This window comes from Onychostruthus taczanowskii, unplaced genomic scaffold (assembly GCF_017590055.1).
Source record: "Onychostruthus taczanowskii isolate IOZ18803 unplaced genomic scaffold, ASM1759005v1 scaffold143, whole genome shotgun sequence".
NCBI lineage: Eukaryota > Metazoa > Chordata > Aves > Passeriformes > Passeridae > Onychostruthus > Onychostruthus taczanowskii.
Window position 1 is genome coordinate 879,283 of NW_024498608.1, and position 21,130 is coordinate 900,412.

A 21,130-nucleotide genomic window follows, 5' to 3' on the forward strand; every position below is an offset into this window, starting at 1 on the left:
TATCTAAATTTCTTGTATTTGTTAGCTGTCCCTGAGGAGAACTTTACTTTTTTTAAGCCCTTCCAAGCTAAGATAGAAACTCATTAAAAATGCTTTACTGTACTGGCATCTTTTATGTGACTTGGGATAATTCTGGTTGCTAAAGCAACACAAGCTGAAATTAGAGCCTTCCCTTTTGTATTCCATCCCTTCCAATTTTTTTTCCATGTAATGAAGTCACCATTGTCATGTAATCTTGATCTTGCAGTAATCTATGATACTAGATTAAAGTGATAAGTGAACAATTAGGACTTCAAAGAATGAAACAAATAGAAAATTATGCTGCATTAGGCAGAGGTTTGTTTTAAACAAAAAAAAAAAAGTAGAAAAAATGAAGAAAGTCTTTCTAGGTCTCACGAAATAAATGTGCAAGCTGGGTTAAAGGAAGATGAAATCATTATTTGAAAAATCATATTTAAAACACTTGGTAATTATTTTGATACTCTTGAGTCTTAGGGGAAAGGGGAAAGTACAAATATTTTAACCACCATGTACAAAATATTTGAACTAAATACAGAGTTACTGTACTTAAAGGCTGTTTCAGTTTTGTACTATTCTCGTATTTGTTTTCCATTTTTGCTTGTACAGGCTGTTCCACCACCAAACTTTGAGATGCCAGTTTCTATTCCAGTGTCCAACCACAACAGTTTGGTATACAGTAACCCAGTCAGCTCACTGGGAAACCCCAACCTTTTACCACTGGCTCATCCTTCTTTGCAAAGGAATAGCATGTCTCCTGGTGTGACACATCGGCCTCCAAGTGCAGGTAACACAGGTAGGCTCTGTTCAATCCCATTCCTTCAAATGCTCTACTATCAGCTCCTTGCATGCTTTGGGTCACTTTGAATTGTACTCCAAGAAAAAAGAACCTTAACAGTCATAAGAACTTGTCTAAAACTGCTGTGTTGAAAAATCAAGAGACAAAAAAAAAAAAAAAAAAAAAAAAAAACCTGACTACTGAATATTGACTAAGATTGAAGGAAATCAGTGAAGTCAATAAAGGACAGAAGGGCAGACAGCATGATTTTTCATAAAAAGGCAGCTTATCTACTTAGTTCTTGCAAGTACTCATTATAACATAAAGCAGGGAAGAAAATGTAGCCAATGCAAAATTTGAAGCAAATTAGAACACTGATTACTTAAATAATCAGTCTACATGCTGATTTATATTGATTCACTCACAAGTTCCTTGATGGGTTAATGTTAATTGAGCTCTGTACTTCAGTACTTTACATAGCAAGAACAAATACATTTTTTCTGTTGATGACCAGAGCTTGTCTCTGATTAGGGTAAGTGGGGATTAAGTTGTTTCAATCTGTCTGCCTCCAGCAACATCAAGATCTTTAAGTATACCAGGTTCAAATAATCATTTGAGGTCTCCAAGTGCAAAGAGAAGTTTTAAAAATCCTTAGTGTGAATGTCTGTGAAAGGCTGAGGAAATTAAAAACTATGAGTATGTATTTATTCTGAGTTACATTCTTCTCAAGGAATCTTCAGCCTCTTCCTCCCAATCCTTTACTTTTCTGACTAGCATTCAACTAAAGACAGTTTTCAAATGAAGGAGTACTATACATAGCTTTCAAACATAATTTTTCATATGCTGTGGAAGCATAAAACTAAAATAAGGAAATTATGGGTACTCCATATTTTGTTTGTCCTTGAAAGGCAAGTGTCTTATACAGGTAACATTAAACATCATGATTTTATAATTATGGGTCTGATTCAACTGTGTGTTGAAGTCAGACGAAAGAAATAACGGGTACTACAGCAGGCTGATTGAAGGTAGAGAAAATATTTTGAATGTTTGAGTGTTGTAATTTATTGTGCTCATTTACATTTCCTTTCAAACTCCCAGGTGGCCTGATGGGTGGGGACCTCACAACCGGTGCAGGCACCAGTGCAGGTAAAGAGAGAAAAAATTCTATTTATTTTTTCAAGTGAATAAAGGACTTACTTCAAAAGCTGAGTTCTAAAATAGCTCCATTTTGGAGAGGGGATAGTAAAAATCCATTAGGATTTTTTGAATTCCCACAGCTGGGTTGTGGAGCATTCACTGGCATTTGTGCTTCTGTTATTAGTAGAAAGAGTCTTGTTTTCCAGCAGGATCAAAAATCTTGCACCTCAACAAATTCCACAGAAACAAATGTCTGATTCCCTTCACATTAGCCTTTCCATAAAAACTTTTGGGTACATTGCTTTGCCTTGGTCCAGAAAAACTCCTGGTGGGGTCAGTGTGAGAAACTTTGATCCTTTTTGCATCCTGGGAAGGTTTGCCATTGACTTGAGTGGAATTAGGTCTTCATTTTATTAATTTAAGCTTGAATAAAGATTTCAATAGTGAATTGCTCATTGTATTTCAATATACTGTGTGTGAACTGTATTTCAAACCTCTGCTCTAAGACAGCAAAATCTGTTAGCATTTACTTAAATAATTAGTAATTAACTTAAGCTTTGTCATATGTATTTGCTTACTGCTTTGATACACAACAGATAAAGATTTTCAAAATACCCAGGCAGAGAAAAAGATATGCCATTTAGTCCTACTCCCTTGGAACTACCAAGAACTGTACTTGCTGAGGTCTGTGTTATCAAAGCAATGTTGTCAGAGTAGTCCCTTTTGCTCAGTAAACTCAGTGATCTGTTAGCAATATCAGCGATGTTGCATTATGACAAATACAGATTACAAAAGACAATGTCAAAATTACTTTTGCAGTTTGAGAAGTAAACATATATTCACAGAAAATAACTGAGTGGTAAGGCATGATGTTTTGCTTGGGTAACTGCTCTCAGGGAGAATTGTACGGAAAAATAGTTGGAAGATCAATTTTGTGCACTATAAATCAAGGCTGATATAAATGGCAATTCCAATATTGTCTGTTAAAATCACCTATAAAGAAATTTTAGATGTAATGGTTTAGGGTTTTTCTCCCCTGTCTTTTCTCAGCCTGAATTAGGGACCTCCACTCCCCTTTTATTTTCACACGTAGATGAGTCACAGATATTTGTGCGATGCATTCACAGTACAATTAGAGCCGCACAGCACTGTACCAGAAAGGCACTTTAAACACATACTAAAGCTTTAGGGAGTCATTTCGTATTAATTTTGGAGTAGGGAAGGCAGACCATGAAAACTTCACTATCAGTCTCCTTTGTTCTCAAAAAAAAAAAAAAAAAAAAAAGGGGTGACAGAAAATTATGTTTTTTTCTATTGTCTCCTGTTAACCTCTGAAACAGCGCTAAAGAAATATTCGTTCTGCAGTGTTCACATTTCATCTTACTTGTAAGCTTGAGCAGAACTTCAGGAACAGCAGCAGAGGGACTGACATAGGAATTGATCGCCCTATTAAGGAGCTCCCTCTCCTGGCTCATATAGAAATATCATCACCTCATTACTGGCCTCCTCTTCCTTTAAATAGACCCTGAAAAGCATTTAGTAAAGAAGGCAGTGTTTCATTTTAAAACAGGGCCATACTAAAATAAAAATTCATCTGCATGTGCATTTCTGTTAATAATCCTTTCTCTTAATAAAATCTGTATATCACTACACCAGCTAAAAATTTATTTTCTTTCTAAATGCGAGATTTTTTTGGAAATATATTAAAAGCATACTTAAGCATAAGAAGAAATGGTTTGATTATTCTTAATCAAAAATTAAGGACTTGCATTAAGCTCTCAAGCAATGCAATTTTGGAGTAAGCAATTTATTTGAGCGGTATATATATGAGGAACATTGCTGAGAATACATCATAAATATTTAATTGCAGGAATAGTCTTTGTTCTTTATTGGAAAATAAAAGCTTTAAACATCATTAAAGAAATGTTTTCTAAATCTCTTTAAAGGAAGAATTAGATAAAGGGCTGAAGGAAGATGGAAAAGTACTATAAGGTTGAATCCTCTGTCTTAGTTGTATCATTCCACAATGGCGCTATTTTGAACAGTCATCTTTCTTTAAAGTGAAGAAGAATAAACATAAAAAGTTCTCTTTGTTCATCATTTTTCACAAGAAACAAAAACCTGTGCGTTTTCTTCTTTCTGGCATCTGAGAAGCTGGTAGCATGATCATGTTTGGGTTTATATTTCTGGCCAAATTAGAACCTTCTGAATTTGCATTTTTCCACAATGTGAAAAAATAGCATATATTCAATATAATATACTCCAAGAAAAAAAGTCTAAACAATTTCATTTCTGTCACTATAAAATCAAACTACTTTTTGTTATTACCACCGGTCCTCAGTTTCTGCACTACTTCAATAAATTACATCAAAATAAATTGCATTATTACTGCAATATGAGAAATGGAAAATGATTATTTAAGACAGTGTTTAAAGAAGTATGTTTTTTCATTGCCTTGGATTATTTCAAGTAGTAACACTAGAATCATCCACAATTTACCTTGGGAGTTAACCTAAGACATAAATAGAACTTAGAAAGTTGAGTACTTCTTTATTACACAACTAATTACCACGTATGGTATTTTTAAGGTTAACGAATGCTGTCTCAGAGTAAATAAGAGTAAATTTGTTCTCAGCCAAACACTGAGTGAGTAGTTTCTAACATGTCAACAAAATTGGAGTGATCTTCACATTTCGTATCATTGCTAATGTCTTTGTAATCAGTAATGTCTTTGACACTATTTCCTCAAAAGAGAGGCTTTTGATTGAAAGACAGAACAAGAACTTTTTGGACCCCAATAGGCATGCTCTAAATCCATTTTAGTTTACTTCATAACTAATATGAAGGCTAAGTGATGTATTTACCTGTTTATATAATAGACTACCTGAAGTTCTTTTAATTTTAATAGACTGTAGTCTTTAACAAAACTCTTAAAGGCAACTTGAACACAAATAAGTGTCTGTGAGGTTTTAGTACTGTCAATTATCTCAACTCAATTTTTATTCAGTGGCATATTGTTTAGGTTGAAAGTTTGATAGAAAACTATTATTTTTTAATAGTTTTAAAGATTTAAAACAGAACAGTCTTTCTTTGCATCTGTCCTTTGAACTTTTGATTTTCAAAGTGAGTTCTACTTTTAGACTGGGTCCTATTTTTCCTTTTGTACGGCTTTCAGAGAAAGGTATTTTGTATTTTGTAATAAAGTTTTCCTTTGAATGGAATGAGCCAATTCATATCAACAGCACTTCTATAGACTTAAAACAACTGTAAATAATAAAATAAAAGGAAAATTTCCATCTCAAGTTTTAAATTCATGATGGGTATAATAAAATATATACCTACTTCAACTGTTTACTTCTGTAATATATTTGTTTGTCTATTCAATTTCTGCACTGCCTCCATCTTGACATTAATATTAAACTAAAGGAGAAAGTTATTCTAAAGTGGTTGGAGCTCTACAAACACTGTCACAGAAACACTTGCTGTCTTTCAATCTAACATCTTCAAACTACCATTAAACCTGTTATTAAAAAGCACTAGAAACTGAATAGATCAGCATTGTATTGTGAAAAATTTATCCCATGTTTCTTAATAATGAAATCCTGTATTGAATCTGCAGCATATCATGAATCAGCAGCAAGTCATTTCCTTTTGGAAATTAGCCACAGGCCAGCAACTGGCTTCTCATCTTCTGAAGGCTGAGGTCCTGAAGTTCCAGCCAGTATCATAATTTTCTAGTGTTTTCATTCTCCTTTTCCTTTTCTGGGTAGTGTATTGACTATGGGTGAATGTATTATATATTTTACTAGTATTTCTTGCCACATGGGAATATGGCTATATTATGGCTATATGGCTATGGTGTAATAGTAGCAATTTTTAATTTATATTCCCTCAGGGTAGAGGCAATCTGGATGGTATATCCTCAAAGAGTGATTTAGTAAAAAGATGTGCAATCTGCCCAATTAAGCTTACAAGCAGTACCAAAATTAAGCAATGATTTCAAAGACATCTAGCTGCATTAAAGACTTTTTGAGCTATAAATATAAATAAACAAACAAATTAAATAAATTGAAATGTTACATAAGTATTCTTCACTCTACCCTGACATCATGCTTGGTATAGCCAAGAGAAGGTAATTCTTGGACAACAAGTGTGAAATATGTTAAATAAACAAATGAGCTTGGAGAACTATTTCTCAAACCACAGTTTATGGGTTACCTATTAGTAAGGCGGTAACTGGCTTTGCCACAGAGAGCATGATAAGTTGTTGTCCCATATTACTTGAGTGCAATAATCCACAGACTTCTGGCCCAAAGACTGGGCAAAATGTGATACAGAAGTAAATAGTTCCTGTCTAAGGAATCTCACAGCACAAAAGAAAGGACACACAGTTATTCATAACAGAGTTTGTGATGCAATAGAGCCAAATCCAAACAATAAGAATTCATAAATTGGCAAGTTGGCTTAAAACCATGAAGTGGGATAAGAAATTAAAAATGTAACTGCTCTGGTTTTCCTTTTCCGCTTGTATTACGCCTTTAAGTGTTCCTCTTCCAAGGTTTTCTCCATATAAGAATATATATCTGTATACATAGAGATGAATACATAGTAGGATGGGTGGATGGATGGATGGATAGATGGATAGATGGATAGATAGATAGATAGATAGATAGATAGATAGATAGATAGATAGACACATAGATTAGATGATAGATGCTTTTTTTTTTCATTGTTTCAGGGGAAGTTCCTACATTGTTTCAGGTAGGAGATTTTGTCAAAGCAGGCAGAACACTAAAACTTGTTTGACAGGTCTAATACATGGTATGAAGGAAATAGTCTATCTACTGAATTTTATACCTATGTAGTCAGTCAACACAGGCCTTTCCAACTCTAATTCCAAGTTACAAATAACACACAAAACTCACAAATGAAATTTTGAGAAAGGCTAGATGCTGCTGTTCATATAAAAAAAAATTAAAATCTTGCAGTGGGTGTCATATACAAAGCTTGGATGTGTCTGTCTTCAACTAATTCATGTGACCTCTTATCAAAGAGACCCATGCAAGCCCATTCTCAGTAGACTTCAATGAAAATCTGTAAAAATTTGGCCTTTATTAGGCTTCTACCAGTTGTGTAAGTGTTGACTTGTGGTTGTGTTCGAGAGTCCCTGGACGAGAGAAGAAATGAGAATCTTGACTCTATGTTTCAGAAGGCTGATTTATTATATTATGATATTATATTATATTAAAATTATATACTAAAACTATACTACAAAGAATAGAGAAAAAGGATCCATCAGAAAGCTAGAAAGGAATGGAATGGAATAAATAACAAAAACCCATGACTCGCAGAGAGTCTGACACAGCTGGACCATTGTTGGTCATTAAGTAGAAACAATCCACATGGACCAATCAAAGGTGCATCTGTTGGTAAGCAATGTTCAGACCACATTCCACAGCCATCAGGTAGTTATTGTTTGCATTTCTTTTCTGAGGCTTCTCAGCTAGAATAGGAGAAAAATCCTAGCAAAGGAGTTTCATAAAATATCATGGTGATATCGACTTAGTAACATATTTAGTTATTCTCTGTCTCTAATAACAATGTATCAATATTTGTATTTATAAAAAGACAGCTTGAAAGGTTTTCAAAAAGCCCTAAGTTCACATTGATGAACAACTGAGTCCTATAAACTGGTTCTTTGTAAATGAGATCTTAAAGACAGACATGATTGACTTCCTTTATTACAAGAAGTTTCAAATATTCCTCAAGACTAATTTGTGTTCTTTAGATAAAATCCCTTTCCAATTGAAGTCTGGGGGAATTTTATGCTTTCTTTAAATAAGACAGGAATTTCACTGGTTTTTTTTTGTCTGCATACTTGCTCATTAAGACACAACACTGTCTTCTATTGCACACTGCAATACATATTCTTGTTCAAATTCAGAAAATAGAAGAAGGCGTTGCAAATTAGAAAAATGTCTGTATTTCCTGCCTATCCTCAGTCCTGAAAGGAGTAGCTGATGCCTCTTGGATCTGGACTGGAGCAAGGACTTTGCTGTGAGAAAGAAAACAAGAAATGCTTTTAACCTCCTGAAGCTGTGACTGCAGCCCCACATGAAGTTCCTGACAGTATTAAGTTAACATGACCCCTGCCCTTTAACTTTCAATGTGATCCACCAATTAAGATATGGAATCCAACCATTCCCTTTGTCTTCCAAATCTCTTACAAGGTCACTTTTCCTGTGCTAACAGTTGGGGCAGTCTCCCAATAATAGAAGCCAAAGGAGACAGGGATGGGTTAGGTATCTTTTCAAATAAGGCATCCTGTTTATAATTGGAACTATACTTGTCTTGAAATATTTTTCATTGAAAAGCAGTTTCCTCATAATGATAATTGACTTCATATAGCCCAGAAAGGAAATCATTTGTCATCAACAAATAATTTGTTAAAAACAGATGATTGACAGAGGGATCATGGCTTCAAACTGAAACAGGGCAGGTTTAGATTAGGTATTCAGAAGGAATTATTGACTGAGGATTGTAAGACTCTGGCACAGGCTGCCCAGAGAAGCTGTGAGTGCCCCATTCCTGGATGTGCTGAAGGCCACCTTGCATAGAGTTTTGAGTAACTTCTAGCAAAAGGTGTCCCTGCCCTTAGCAGGGGGTTTGGATCTGAGTATTCTAAAGTTTTTTCCAACCCAAGCCATTCTGTGATTCTGTGTCATGATTTGTCAAAAGTCTCTTTCTGGCAGTCAAGTTCTCTCTTCTTCCCAGGAATGCATTTTTCTCCTATATATCTTCAGAAAGAAATACATTTTTCAGCAATATAGTTTTCTCTTTGACGTAAGTCACATTCTGGCGTTGCTTTCTTTTTCTCAATTATCACAATGTTGAAACAACCCATAGTAAAAAAAAAAAAAACAAATAACTTCTCATTTTTTTTGCATAAACAGGACTAGAATGGAGCATATTTTCAACTAGTGTAATTATAAGAGCATGGTTAAGTCCTGAAAACACATTTAGGATAGATGTTTATCTCACATCTCAGGGGAGTGCCACATATGAGTTGTTCACATGCTAGGAGATCAGGGCTATGCCCGTAAGTTGGAGATTCACTAAGATTTTTTGGAAAAGCTGTGATGCAAGCTAAGTTTCAGACAACCACCTTATCACTAATAGGAGAGGCACTGGCCTCTCCTGTTAGACAACACATTAGTGTGGAAGACTAGTGCATTCCTAGTGCAGAACATGGACTTAACATTTGTAAATGTCAAATGAGAGTGAGAACAGAGCACTATGCAAGGTCAGGGACATTGCACTGTGCTATCTCCTCATGGCAGTACATACAACACCAGTGGCAGAGGCAGGAGACCTGTTTTACCATGGTAAGACACCTTTTTTACCATGGTAAGAGCCATGACTGGACATTAGATTATAGGTATACTGGCAATAGTAATTGTAGGGGAAGACTGAAAAAACACAAACAGGACCTTAACTTGGATCATCTAGTGCTCTGTTTCTTTGCTGATTTTAAAAGTAAAATTTAAAAAACCAAGAAAATAAAAGAAAAAAAGGAATAGTGATGATCGTCCTTGAAGAAGAAAGCACATTCCCCCTTCTCTAAGTGTATAACTTATTACAGACCCTCATTGTCTATGATATACAACCCTATTTCCAAGGATTGCAAGGAGGGAGTCCATGTGCTGAAATATCTGCCTGCCACCTGGGAAGACTAATTGCAATGAGAATTGTTTTGACGGGTTTCTCAAGGTGCTTGTGTGGGTAGCCACAGGCTAATTCAAAGAGTCAGATACCAGTTTTACTTCTTTTTTATTTTTTTTAAGGTGTGAACTCCTAAAGTCAGAGAATACTTACTGGATGTACTAATTTAGAAACATTTAAGTACAACTCTTATTATAGCAATAAAACATAACCACAGTGTTTGTGATCAGGTTAGCTTGCCATGCACTTGACCCAGCAGTGAAGTGTTTGCATGAGGTACGATGCACAGATCAGTTTTCTGTTCTCATGGTCTTTCATCCTACACGCAGGACAACTGCAATGCCATCAGAGCGCTTTTCATCTTTTTAAACTTAAAGAGCAAGTTCCCATTGACAGTTATAGGACCTGCATGGCAAGAATGGGTGAGTTAAAGAGAGGTGGCTTAGACTTCTGTTGATGTAGAAATCTCTACCATATATTTATATTTCTAAATGATTAATTTTAAAACTAACAGAGTCATTGAGATAGTTTTCTTCTCATTCTTCTCTCATTCTTCCAAAAGTCTGTGTGTTCTCTGAACTGTCATCCTGTTTCAGCCCTCCTGAAAAAGTAGCTGATTCTTTCACAGGATGTTTGAGAATTCTTCCACACAAAGTCATTAGATTTCTTAATACCACATCTGTATGAGTTGACTCCTTATAATTCAGTTAAGAAGGTCCATTCAGTTAAGTTGAGTGTAGTGGGAATGGGCAGCTATTTAAAAGTGAAGATTTCCTTTTTCTCTGGATGAGGGTAGCAGCAGATTGGTTTTCTTCTCCCATTTGCAGTTAGTTACAGTTGTCTGCTGTGAAATGTGACAAACATGACATGTGAGTAAGAATTTTCAGTAACCTCTTTTTTAAATTATTTTTAGATGAACAACAGTACATCTTCCTAGCATTAGTTCTTTGTTGTTGCTATCTTTTTATTTTGGGTAACAAACCATAGCTTCTTTTAGTGTGTATGGAAAAAAAATACAAAAGAAATAAAGTAAGAGAGAAAAGGAAACTTTTCATTACCTTTTAATTATTATTAAGAACAATTACCATTCCTACAGAAAATAGGAAAATAAACTGAGAAAACAGAGAAAAACTGGATGCAAATTTGGCAAAATTTTTATTGATTCTTTCATACGTATGAATATATTTTGAAGTAGAGATAATTTGCAGAATACTTTGCTCTCATGTTTATATATATTAATTCTGTACTTAAAATTCTTCTTTAGAGCCTTGGTGATCAGTCAAAATATCATATATATGACATATGCATTTAGTATAACCAAATAGGAAGTAGAATTCCTCCAAGAAATCCAATGTATATATTCATCTTGGGAGAAATATTAAAGCTTTCACAAGTAAAAGTGTACACTTATTGGAAACTTGAAATGAGCAAGTTCCTCCTTCAAGAGGAGGAACTCCTTCAAGAATTTGAAAGTTCATTTTGTGTTAAAATTAATCTCAGATTCCTAAGGATCTTGTAAATTCTCAACCCATATTGTCAGTGAAAAGCACTAGAATAAACAAATAAGAGATCAAATAAACAACATACAAATTGTGTATCTTGTACTTCTTTCTTCCAGTTTAGTTCTTTAGAGAATTTTTCATTCTATATCTATATCTCTATATCTTTGAAATCACAAAAAAAAAAAAAAGAAAAAAAAAGAAAAAAAAAAAAGAAAAAAGGAACAAGTAGGAACATGACAGCTTCAAATGTTCAAGAAATCAAAGTTCTAAAATTTTCCAATTTTTCAAGACTTAAAGACTTTGAATTATTAAAATTATGTTCAAGAATGTTGAGAGATAAGGAAAAAAGTTACTCTTCTCTCATTTGCGCTACCTTAACATGTGGAAAGTTTCCTGGCTTAAATGCTCAGTATAAATTTATTGTCCTAACTCTGAGAATATTCAGAATTGCAGCCACTTTGCAACCCCTGTAACACCAATGACCAAAACTCCTTTAAAGGTATGGGTGTTACTAATAGGGGATGAAAGGAGAGAACTAAACTTTGCACTCTATTCTGTCCTGATTAAGCTTGTGCCCTTCTGGTATCCTTAAAATCTTAAAATTTAAGATTAAGATACTTAAGACAGTAATACATTAATTTGTAGCACAGTTAAAAATGTAGTTTTTCATTATTAAATGGATTTTTTTAAATAATTATTCTTGATTGAATAACTATCAGTGCACAAAAATAACTTTTCCGAGTTTTTTGAAAAGTGAAATTACAGGGATTAATCATGCAGTTTGTACTTGGACAGAATTCATTCTAGAGTCAATGGCACTTGTGCCGAAATGCAAAATGTGAGAGCATGTCCAAGAGGAGTGTTCTGTGCTCAAAAAGTATTTGTCTTTACATTCTCCCATTAGTCCAAATACAAAGTCTGGCACTGCATTTCATGACACATGCTGCTCCACTAGCTTGTCTAGAAACAAGCTCTTTTCTGAATATAATATTTTACTCTTACAAGTCAGTATAACAAACAATACAAGGAAAAATATTTTTTTCTGAAAACTTGTTGAATTAAAAATGCTATAGATTTACAAATTCTGCCATATGCCCTTTAAAATTTGTGCATCCACTGTTTCTGTTTTCATTGTTTTCATTATGCCTTATAGAATCTGTTTGTAATGTTTAAAAATGTTCTCTTCCATTAAAAATATGGCTTTTTATCAAATAAAAATGGGAAACCAACTTGCTCTAAAATCCATCTGGTTTTCATTTTCTTATGATCTATAATCAGGAAATCCATTCATATATGGCATATAATTTTTGTGCTTTCAGGTGGATAGCAGAATGAGATGTTCTGCATATGATCACATCTAAATTGATATTTGTCCAGGCAGAGTATAATTTTAAAGTATAGCATGAAGGAAGATTTAATTTGTACATTAGAAATCTTACGCATTTGTTTTGCCTCTGAATGTAAATGAGGCCATTCTCTTTGGTGGATTTGTCTGAAAGTGGGACAGCTGCCTTAGAGCAGGCCACAGCCCTCTTGAATTAAAAGAGTACAGTTTAAAGAACTGGTTTCCATGCAGACTCTTCTTATCTTTAAACCACATGCATGCATGTGGAAAATCTCTGTGCATTGGAAATCTCTGATTTCCAAATGATAGGTTTCTGTATTATTGGTATAAGGTCCATAGTCTTATATAGTGAGGATTTCGGATTCATTCCTGAATCCTCACTATACCAGAAGAATAAGTTTGGTGACTGGAAAGAGGAACTATTACATGGCCTCAAAATGCTAGCAGGCATTAATATGCCATGAACAGCAGAAATCTGCTGGGAAAGAAATTATTGAAGTAGTTCTATAAAAGAATTTGATGTTTTTAAAATATAAACGTAATAATTCATACTATTTCACATTAGTAAAGGTCAGATGAATGTTTCTGCAGAATAAAGCTTTATAAAGAAGCACTCTTTCCCCTAAGCACTATTTCTTAATAGTATATAATATTAAGTAAATCTTATGTAGGAAATGGGAGCTCTTTCTTGTAAGGTGATTTATTCTCTAAAAATCACAACTAGAAACATATAGAGTACAGTGGAATCCATTTTGCTATATATCTTAGGTCTATATTGTTAGAACTGGAAAAAACTCAGTGCTGCTTCAAACAGTTCCATTGCCACTCTCTAAGCAAATCCTTGTCATGTGACAGATTTCACAGACAGTTTTACATCCTGCTGCTAAAATACCTCCTGTATGAAGGTATGACACCAGAGAAACCTTAGTTTTGCTTCAGTTTTTTCTGTTGATCACTTCACATCTTGATTTTCAGTATTCAGTTTGTAGAAGACAAATTTTTTAAAATGCAGTGTGGTTTGTAGTAGAAAATACTGTTGTATATTCAAAATGCCCCTTCTGATTTCACCACCTTTCACCTTTCACCACCTGATTTCACCATCTTTCACCACCAGTAACACATAGCATTAATTAGAGCATAATAGTTAGCTCCTCTATGTTGAGGACAATTGTTCATTTTGAGAAAAAAAGCCTACTGGTACAAAATTAAAAGCCTTTGAAAGCACTCTACTGAATTTGCTTGGAAAGTCTAAAATACATTTCAGAAGTCATTTTGTTTTCCTAGCTGTATGATATTATTAAGGAAATAAATAACAAGATTAACTATGAAAAATATTTTAGTGCAAAATTTCCAAAATCATTTTAATACAGAATATTAGAAGTGATCTGAGTGCTCTTAAATTTTCATTATATTGCAATGTCTTGGAGATCATGATAATAGAAATTGTGAGAAAAAACAAGCCAGACCAGACCAGACCAGTTACTGAAGGTACCTGACAAGTACAGAATTCAAGCAGTTTTTGATAATTTTTCTGTGGCATAATACTAGTGTTCACAGTTCAGGGTCTTCCAAAGCCTGAAGTGGTGTTTTTATATTTAATAGCCTTTCACAAATTTTATTTCCATGGATTTTCTGATTTGATAAATACAAGTGGCTTGCATCCTTGCACTTGAGGATTAAGAACTTGAAAATCTTAGTCAGGCTCAGACACACTTCATTATCCTGACCAGAAGAGCAAATTGCTGTCATGTACTGTCATTTTTATGCCCACCTCATAGACATTATCAAATTTAGTTCCATAATCCATTTATGTTCTTTAGGGCTATAAACACCATTTCACACTGGGGAGGATTGGGTGAGATACTGTGGTCTTCACTGACTTTGGGAAAACAGAGGAAATTTGGGAGTTCCAGAGGACTCTGCCACACTGACTAGTTTATCTTCTCACACAAATTCTAGTCTGTGTGTTGCAGCTTGTGAACAAAAGTTGAGCTCAGAAAAGAAAGTCTTCCATAGCATTTGTTTCTCTGGTATTTATCCAAGGTAAAGGCTTTCTCTTTCCATATTAATTTTCATGCTATTCCCTCTCTATGACTGAGAGAATACTCTTTCCTAAAAAAGATAATGGAAACATTTGCTTGTCAGAAGTGTTCCTGGGGCCTGCATAAGAGAGAAGATGAAAGATATGGTGGTGTTTTCCAGTAAGGTTATTATCTTGCTCCCATTGATTTTAGTGTTTACAGAACCAGATCCAAGAAGTGTAGTGAAAAAGAGCCAAAAGAATTTATGAATCCTTCTGGTCCTCCCGCCACCTTTTGTGGCAATTATAGCCTTGCTATAACTCATCCCTTGTTTAAAACCAAAAAAAAAAATCATGACCTGCAAAGGGCTGAGTCAGAAAAGGCACAATCTTCTGTAGATGTCAAGAAAATATGAAATAGCTTTGACAGTTTTTATGCCCTTAAATTATCTGACTTTCCTGATTCTTGTAAGGCAAATGTCAGATGTTGACTGCTACAAGGGCACAGTATATTGTAAACAAATACAGTGCTGTAAACAAAAAAACAAACAATTACAGTGCTGTAAACAAAATTGTGTCATCTGTTTAATTTCCAGACATCACAGAGACGTCAGCAGCCATGAAAGAAAGCATTTGAAAACCAGTTGTTCCAAATATAGCACATGTTGTATTTTCCTGTAAAGATACATGACACACATATTTACCATGAGTTTTTAATTTCACAGTTTTAGAAGGGCTTAAAAGATACAGTGGACATCATCAAACTTCTCTCTCTTTTTTCCTCTTTTTTTCACCTTAACAGGAAATGGATATGGAAACCCCCGCAACTCACCAGGTCTGCTGGTCTCACCTGGCAACTTGAACAAGAATATGCAAGCAAAATCTCCACCTCCAATGAATTTGGGAATGAACAATCGTAAACCAGACCTCCGTGTGCTTATTCCACCTGGCAGCAAGAGTACCATGCCATCAGTGGTAATGCATTTTCAAAGCTCTTCTTTTTATCTACTTCAGATAAGAGTTATTTAGGAATTTCAGGGCTCACTCAGGAAACTAAATTCTTGATTTTTTTTTTTCCAACTGGGGCTTGACATCAAGCTGAGGATGTAGGCTGAGCCTCTTTATTGTTTCAGGGGGTTTTTTTGAAATCTTATTTACTTCCTACCTTTTGTCTGTTGAGTTGCAAAATAGGAACTATGTCCTCACTGTGCACAGCCTAACCTTCTGCAGTCCCTCTCCCAGTAGCTGGAAGACTCTTTCCTGACACTGTTATAAAGGCTAAATTTAACCCTGAGCATTTCTAGCTTATTATGTTTGCCTTAAATATTTAGCCACACAGACCCTTAGCAGATGGCATATTAACAGTAACAAATTAATTTGAGTCCTATCACTGTGAGCTCCAAATTTGTAATGATAAGAGATATTGATAAGAGAATTTTGTAATGATAATGGACAGAGCAAGAGAAAAAGGAATATGAAATTTCTATATCTCCTGCCAGGACTAGTGAAATTTAGGCAATATACTATGCTAGAAGGCTGAATTGGGAAGGTATTGTGTCCCCATGTCTTGCACTTTCTTTTCAAAAGTTCATCAGCGTAAAGTAAAGCTGTTTTTGAGTAATTTAACATTAAAAGTGAACTTAATTTAAAAAGATAGTAATTTAAGTGATTCAGTTTTCTATTTTATAACAAACATTATTAAAACAACTTCCAAGTTGGCTTCTTCAGCTTGATGCAAAATAAATTAATCGTCAAACTAAAACTGCTCATAAATGTGACGCTACCTCCTAAGTCAAAAGGTGACAAATAGTCCTACACGGCAATACTAAAGTTGATCAAGGCATGACAAGCTGTCTGCATCAAATTATTTATTCCAAGCCCCTTAAAAATTACATTTTCCAAGATACTCTGTGAGTGGTCAGGTACAGCATGACAATATGCAAACAATGGGATAGTGGAAGACAAATGAATTCTTGGAGAAAGTCTTGTGCTGAAAACTGGATAGGTCATTCTTATGATTGAGTCAAACAGTCCATTAAAAGGAGGACAAATAAGAGATCTGTGAGGTGTATTTTTTCCAATATATGCTCAGAAGGTGTTTAATTTGCTGCCTCTATGATATGAAAATATTCCCTAAGCTAAAACCTGCATCCTGGTAAATATTTATATTTACTAATTTTTAACACTCCTTTCCTATGCAATCAGTCTGAGGATGTTGATCTGCTTCTGGTAAGTGGTAATGATGTTCATCTTAATAACAAATTTTAAAAAAACCACAAGTATTCTTATGATGTAGGTAAACTGTTGGTTGGAATAAAATGGAAAATAACTATGTTGTGAACAAATATGTCATGGCAATCTTTTAAATATAGTGATAGAAGGTCAGATGCACTTGTTGCACATATTCAAATTAAGCATGGTAGAATTAATTTTTCTTTTTGGTGATGCATGGAGAGCATGTAAACTTATGTTGTTGAAGATGGCGCAGCCTTATGACAGCCACCTTTTTTGGTGGCTCTCTAGCCCTTTTTTCCTGCAACTCACATAATTAGAGTTCTCTAGTGTAATTCTTACAGTGCAACACCTAGTGCCCTGGATTTAAAAAGTAGTGTGTAACTGCTGTACAATCTAACAGCCTTGAAGGGTTTTTTTACTGCAAAAAAACAAACTAGTCTGGGCTCCATCCACCGGTAATAGTTCAGTGTTCAGCAGTCTGTGGGTGCACCTCACTTTCAAAACCCAGGAGAGCTGGGTTTGAGGGTTTTTCTTTTGCTTTTTGGGATTAATTGGGTTTTGTGGTAGGTTTTCTTTTCCGTATGAGTGAAAAGGAAAACAATGGGAATAGAGGTCATATATGTCTTCAGTTTTTCACACGATCTGTTCTACTATCCACAATAAAATCAGTCTTACTAGTTCAGTTACCTAGGAGATACCGATGTAATGGGTTACTATGGTGACAACTGGTCTCTTGAAAGCTTGTAAATGATAGGGTTGGCAGAGTTCATCAAAGCCACATGTTAAATGATTAATTTCTAGAAATTTGTAATAGCCTGTATTTCTCATGCACAAAACATTCCCAGGAAGCAAATACACTCAACTGATTTAAAACTGGTCAATAATATGTTTATTTTACTTACCTTAAAAGAATCAAAGGATAAATAACTCCCAGTCTGCTCAGTCATTGGCTACTCCAGTGGTTTCCGTAGCAACTCCTACTCTACCAGGGCAAGGGATGGGAGGATACCCATCAGCCATCTCAACAACATATGGTACTGGTAAGTATGGGTGCAGAATGCAAAGGATGGGGAAGGGAGCAAGGTGCAGATGAGTGTTTATCTCAGTATAAATGAATTAGCTAATGTTCTTTGGGAGAAACTGAAAAGAAAAATTCATAGCTGTTATGCCTTTGCACTACATTTGCTTATTCTGTACCTGTCACTAACTTCAGATGTATCTATTTCAAAGTTAGCTGATTTGCTTGAAGTAAAACTGATTTGGTAGCTTTATTTCATTGGCTTTAACAATGAACAAACAAAACCACACCAAAAAAAAAAAAACCAAAAAAAAAAAAAAAAACCACCCAACAACCTTAAAACAGTTAACAGTTCTTAGTCTTCCTTGGATATAATTTCATGCAGTTGAGTGCACCATGCTAAAGCCATGAGGGTAGTGGAAATAAGCAGCTTCACTATCTCCAACCAGAGTTCAGTAACTCTGCTGGCTATCACAGCTTCCTACCTGGGAGGGTGCAGAAATGAAGCCTCAAGGCATCTTTACAGTTCCTGTTGTGTATTGCTGCTGTGCAGAGTGCACACCGTGACATAGATCCAGCATGTTTTGAGAACACATACATTGTTCAGAAGCAGGCTGCCTGCTGGCTTCTGCAAGGAAGACTGTAACCAAAATATTATATTTTCCAAGTCTTTCTGACAGTCCTTTTGCAATTATGGTGAATTTACAGGCTAAGAATGCTTTAGATCTGGCAGACCCAGTAAAACGTGCTAGATTACAGAATAATTATTAGTGCGCTATTTGCTCCCAAGTCAATGAGTTGAGCGAAGAGGAAGATTTTCTTTTTCTGCTGCAACTTAATGTGATTGGTGTAATTAAAATTAAAAGGCTTACAAAGTGACAAGAAAATTACTATGCTAGTTGTTGTTTAATTGCTTCCTCTTTAATTCTCTCTTAATTTTTGTCTTTCTGTTTTCAAATCTAGAATATTCTCTGAGTAGTGCAGATATATCATCTCTCTCTGGTTTTAATACAGCCAGTGCTCTTCATCTTGGTTCTGTAACTGGCTGGCAACAGCAACACCTACATAATATGCCACCATCTGCCCTCAGTCAATTGGGGTAAGCAGTGCTTTCTTTATTTTACTGTCCTACAGCAACTTCAGTCTCCCCAGTAATTCCAAATGTGAAATATGTCAAGATAACATACCAGAACATAACTACTGTGTGTAAAATCTAGATTTTCCAAAACTGGAGCAATGTAATTCATGGAAAGTTTGCTTGGGAGCTGCAATGAAATATTTTGCATTCATGGCATTTTCTCAGTAGTGTATTGTTCATGTTTTAGTTTTTATTTCTTTAAATAGGATTTTATTTCACTACTAAAACCATACACCTATATTGTTCTGATGCCATATTTATTATTTATGCTTTTAATTTCCAGTTACTGTTGCACAAACATTTACAGTAAGAAAATTTTTTAGATATTTTAATAAAGTAAGATTACATAATTAATTGACATGACATTAAGCCTTAACCTTATATAATAATCACATACTTCCTTCTGCTCAACTCTGAAACTCAAGTTTCTTTTATTTGGAGATGATTTTTATGATAAAATAGCATGATTAAGCCAAAGAACTGTAAGCTTACAAAACTCATTGTGATGTGCCTGTGCTGAGGAGTACAGGTATTCCTGCCCTCTAGTGGCTAATTTTACAATATTTATTCAAGTTTCAGAGAAACACAGCGCTCAATCATCTCAGGATCTTTAGAAGTGTGAAAATTCACGCAGGGAAATCACCTGAACAAGAAACCTCTTGGCTCATTTAAGTGGACAGGTGTACAATTTTCAAATATCTTGATATCTACAATTTCTATTAAGACCATAGGTATACACTAGTGTGGCATAAGAGCCTAATGTATGGTTAGACATGTTGGAATTTTAAAAGGTTTAGCTATAAAAATAGAAGCTGAAAACAGCAGAAGTGTATTTATGAGGAAAAAATTTAATTCATATGCATTTGAAAGGAAAATCTTTTTTTTCAGGAAGAGGTCTTCCACATATGCACTTTCTTTTTTTGAGATTGTTGCCATAGTGTGGAAAAATTTAATACTCTAAATGTGCCTTCAAAATTCTCCTTCTACTTTATCTGACCATTTTTTGTAACTTATTTTAATGTCTTTACCATGTTGGTAATTTGGGTTTTTAAGGAGAGCAATAAAAATGTTTCAAAGGAAACAAACTTTTTAAAGCTCATTTTGGTATAAATAAGTATATATAGATACAAATGTCATAAAAACATACAACTGAAATACTTGTGCTAGAAAAAAAAATTAGTCTTAATATCTTTCTCTTATACTTTTCTTTGTGAGTTTGCGCTACTTCTGGGCCAGCATTCAGACTTACTGTGCAACTAAAATCATAAATTCTGAAATAAATTGAAATCTCACATGTTAGGTATCACTGTATAAACAACTGGTACCATACCAAAGAATATAATAAGGCTATTTGGTTAGCAAAAAAAAGAAGTATAAACGAACTCCTAAACTAATTACATGCCTCTTCAGATATGTCACACATCGTGATCTGTTTCTGATTTGTATCACAGAATGTCAAAGTGTAATGTCTGTGGCTGTGGAATACATTCTGAGTTGCTACTCTCATTATTATTACTCTTTCAGTGACTTGTAAGTGAATTCAGCTATGAAAGCTGCTTCACAGACAGTTCTGGAAAAGTCTTCTATCACTGCAGAAAATCACACTCACTGAGTTCTACATGGAAGAGCATCTGTTTTAACTTTTGAGTTAATTGAAAAACTTGAAATTCTGTAGAACATATCCAGTGTATATCAACCTGATTTAGAATTTGTAAAAAGATTTTAAAAATGAAACAAAATTACAGTCATCTTCAGATACTTAAGAAAACACATCCAGAAAGGTTTTGACAACATAAATCTCAGTACTTAGTGGGGTCACATACTGAAAAGGTTTGGCAGTGAGATGACTGTTGTTACCTATACAGTTAAGCTATAAAAACCTGTGAGAAAACAGTTAATGGGAGACACATTCCAGGTCTCCTTCAGGTTTTGTTTGTCACCAAAGTCTAGAGGTGAAAATCAGCTCTGCTTCCTCAATGCATGACAAGAATGTGATTAGTAATAGAATAAGATAGGATTAGATGCGTTATCTTCCTCCAGATAAGTCCTCAGCAATTTCAGTAGCACTATCAGAACCATATTGGAGGTAATTGGAGACCTCTGCAACTAAGCTCTTCGTTCTTCAAGCTGACTGTGCAATTAGGAGCCACACTGGTGCTGGTGGACTAGAGGGCAAATATATGAAGACATGGGAGTAGTTCACATTCCCTGTCTACG

General features: G+C 34.7%; 1 protein-coding gene across 28 annotated transcripts in view; it reads left to right on the forward strand.

Annotated features, from left to right (window-relative positions):
- The window catches only part of MEF2C (myocyte enhancer factor 2C), a 135,280-nt gene that overhangs the window by 104,762 nt on the left and 9,388 nt on the right, over positions 1–21,130 (forward strand). For 16 of the 28 annotated variants that reach the window (XM_041398276.1, XM_041398275.1, XM_041398264.1 and 13 more), the window contains 6 exons: positions 628–814; positions 1,895–1,942; positions 9,985–10,077; positions 15,325–15,497; positions 17,668–17,797; positions 18,739–18,874. In XM_041398276.1, coding sequence (XP_041254210.1) covers positions 628–814; positions 1,895–1,942; positions 9,985–10,077; positions 15,325–15,497; positions 17,668–17,797; positions 18,739–18,874 — 767 coding nt within the window. The remainder of the gene's footprint in view (positions 1–627; positions 815–1,894; positions 1,943–9,984; positions 10,078–15,324; positions 15,498–17,667; positions 17,798–18,738; positions 18,875–21,130) is intronic. The other 12 variants (XM_041398285.1, XM_041398289.1, XM_041398282.1 and 9 more) reach the window with 3 other exon arrangements.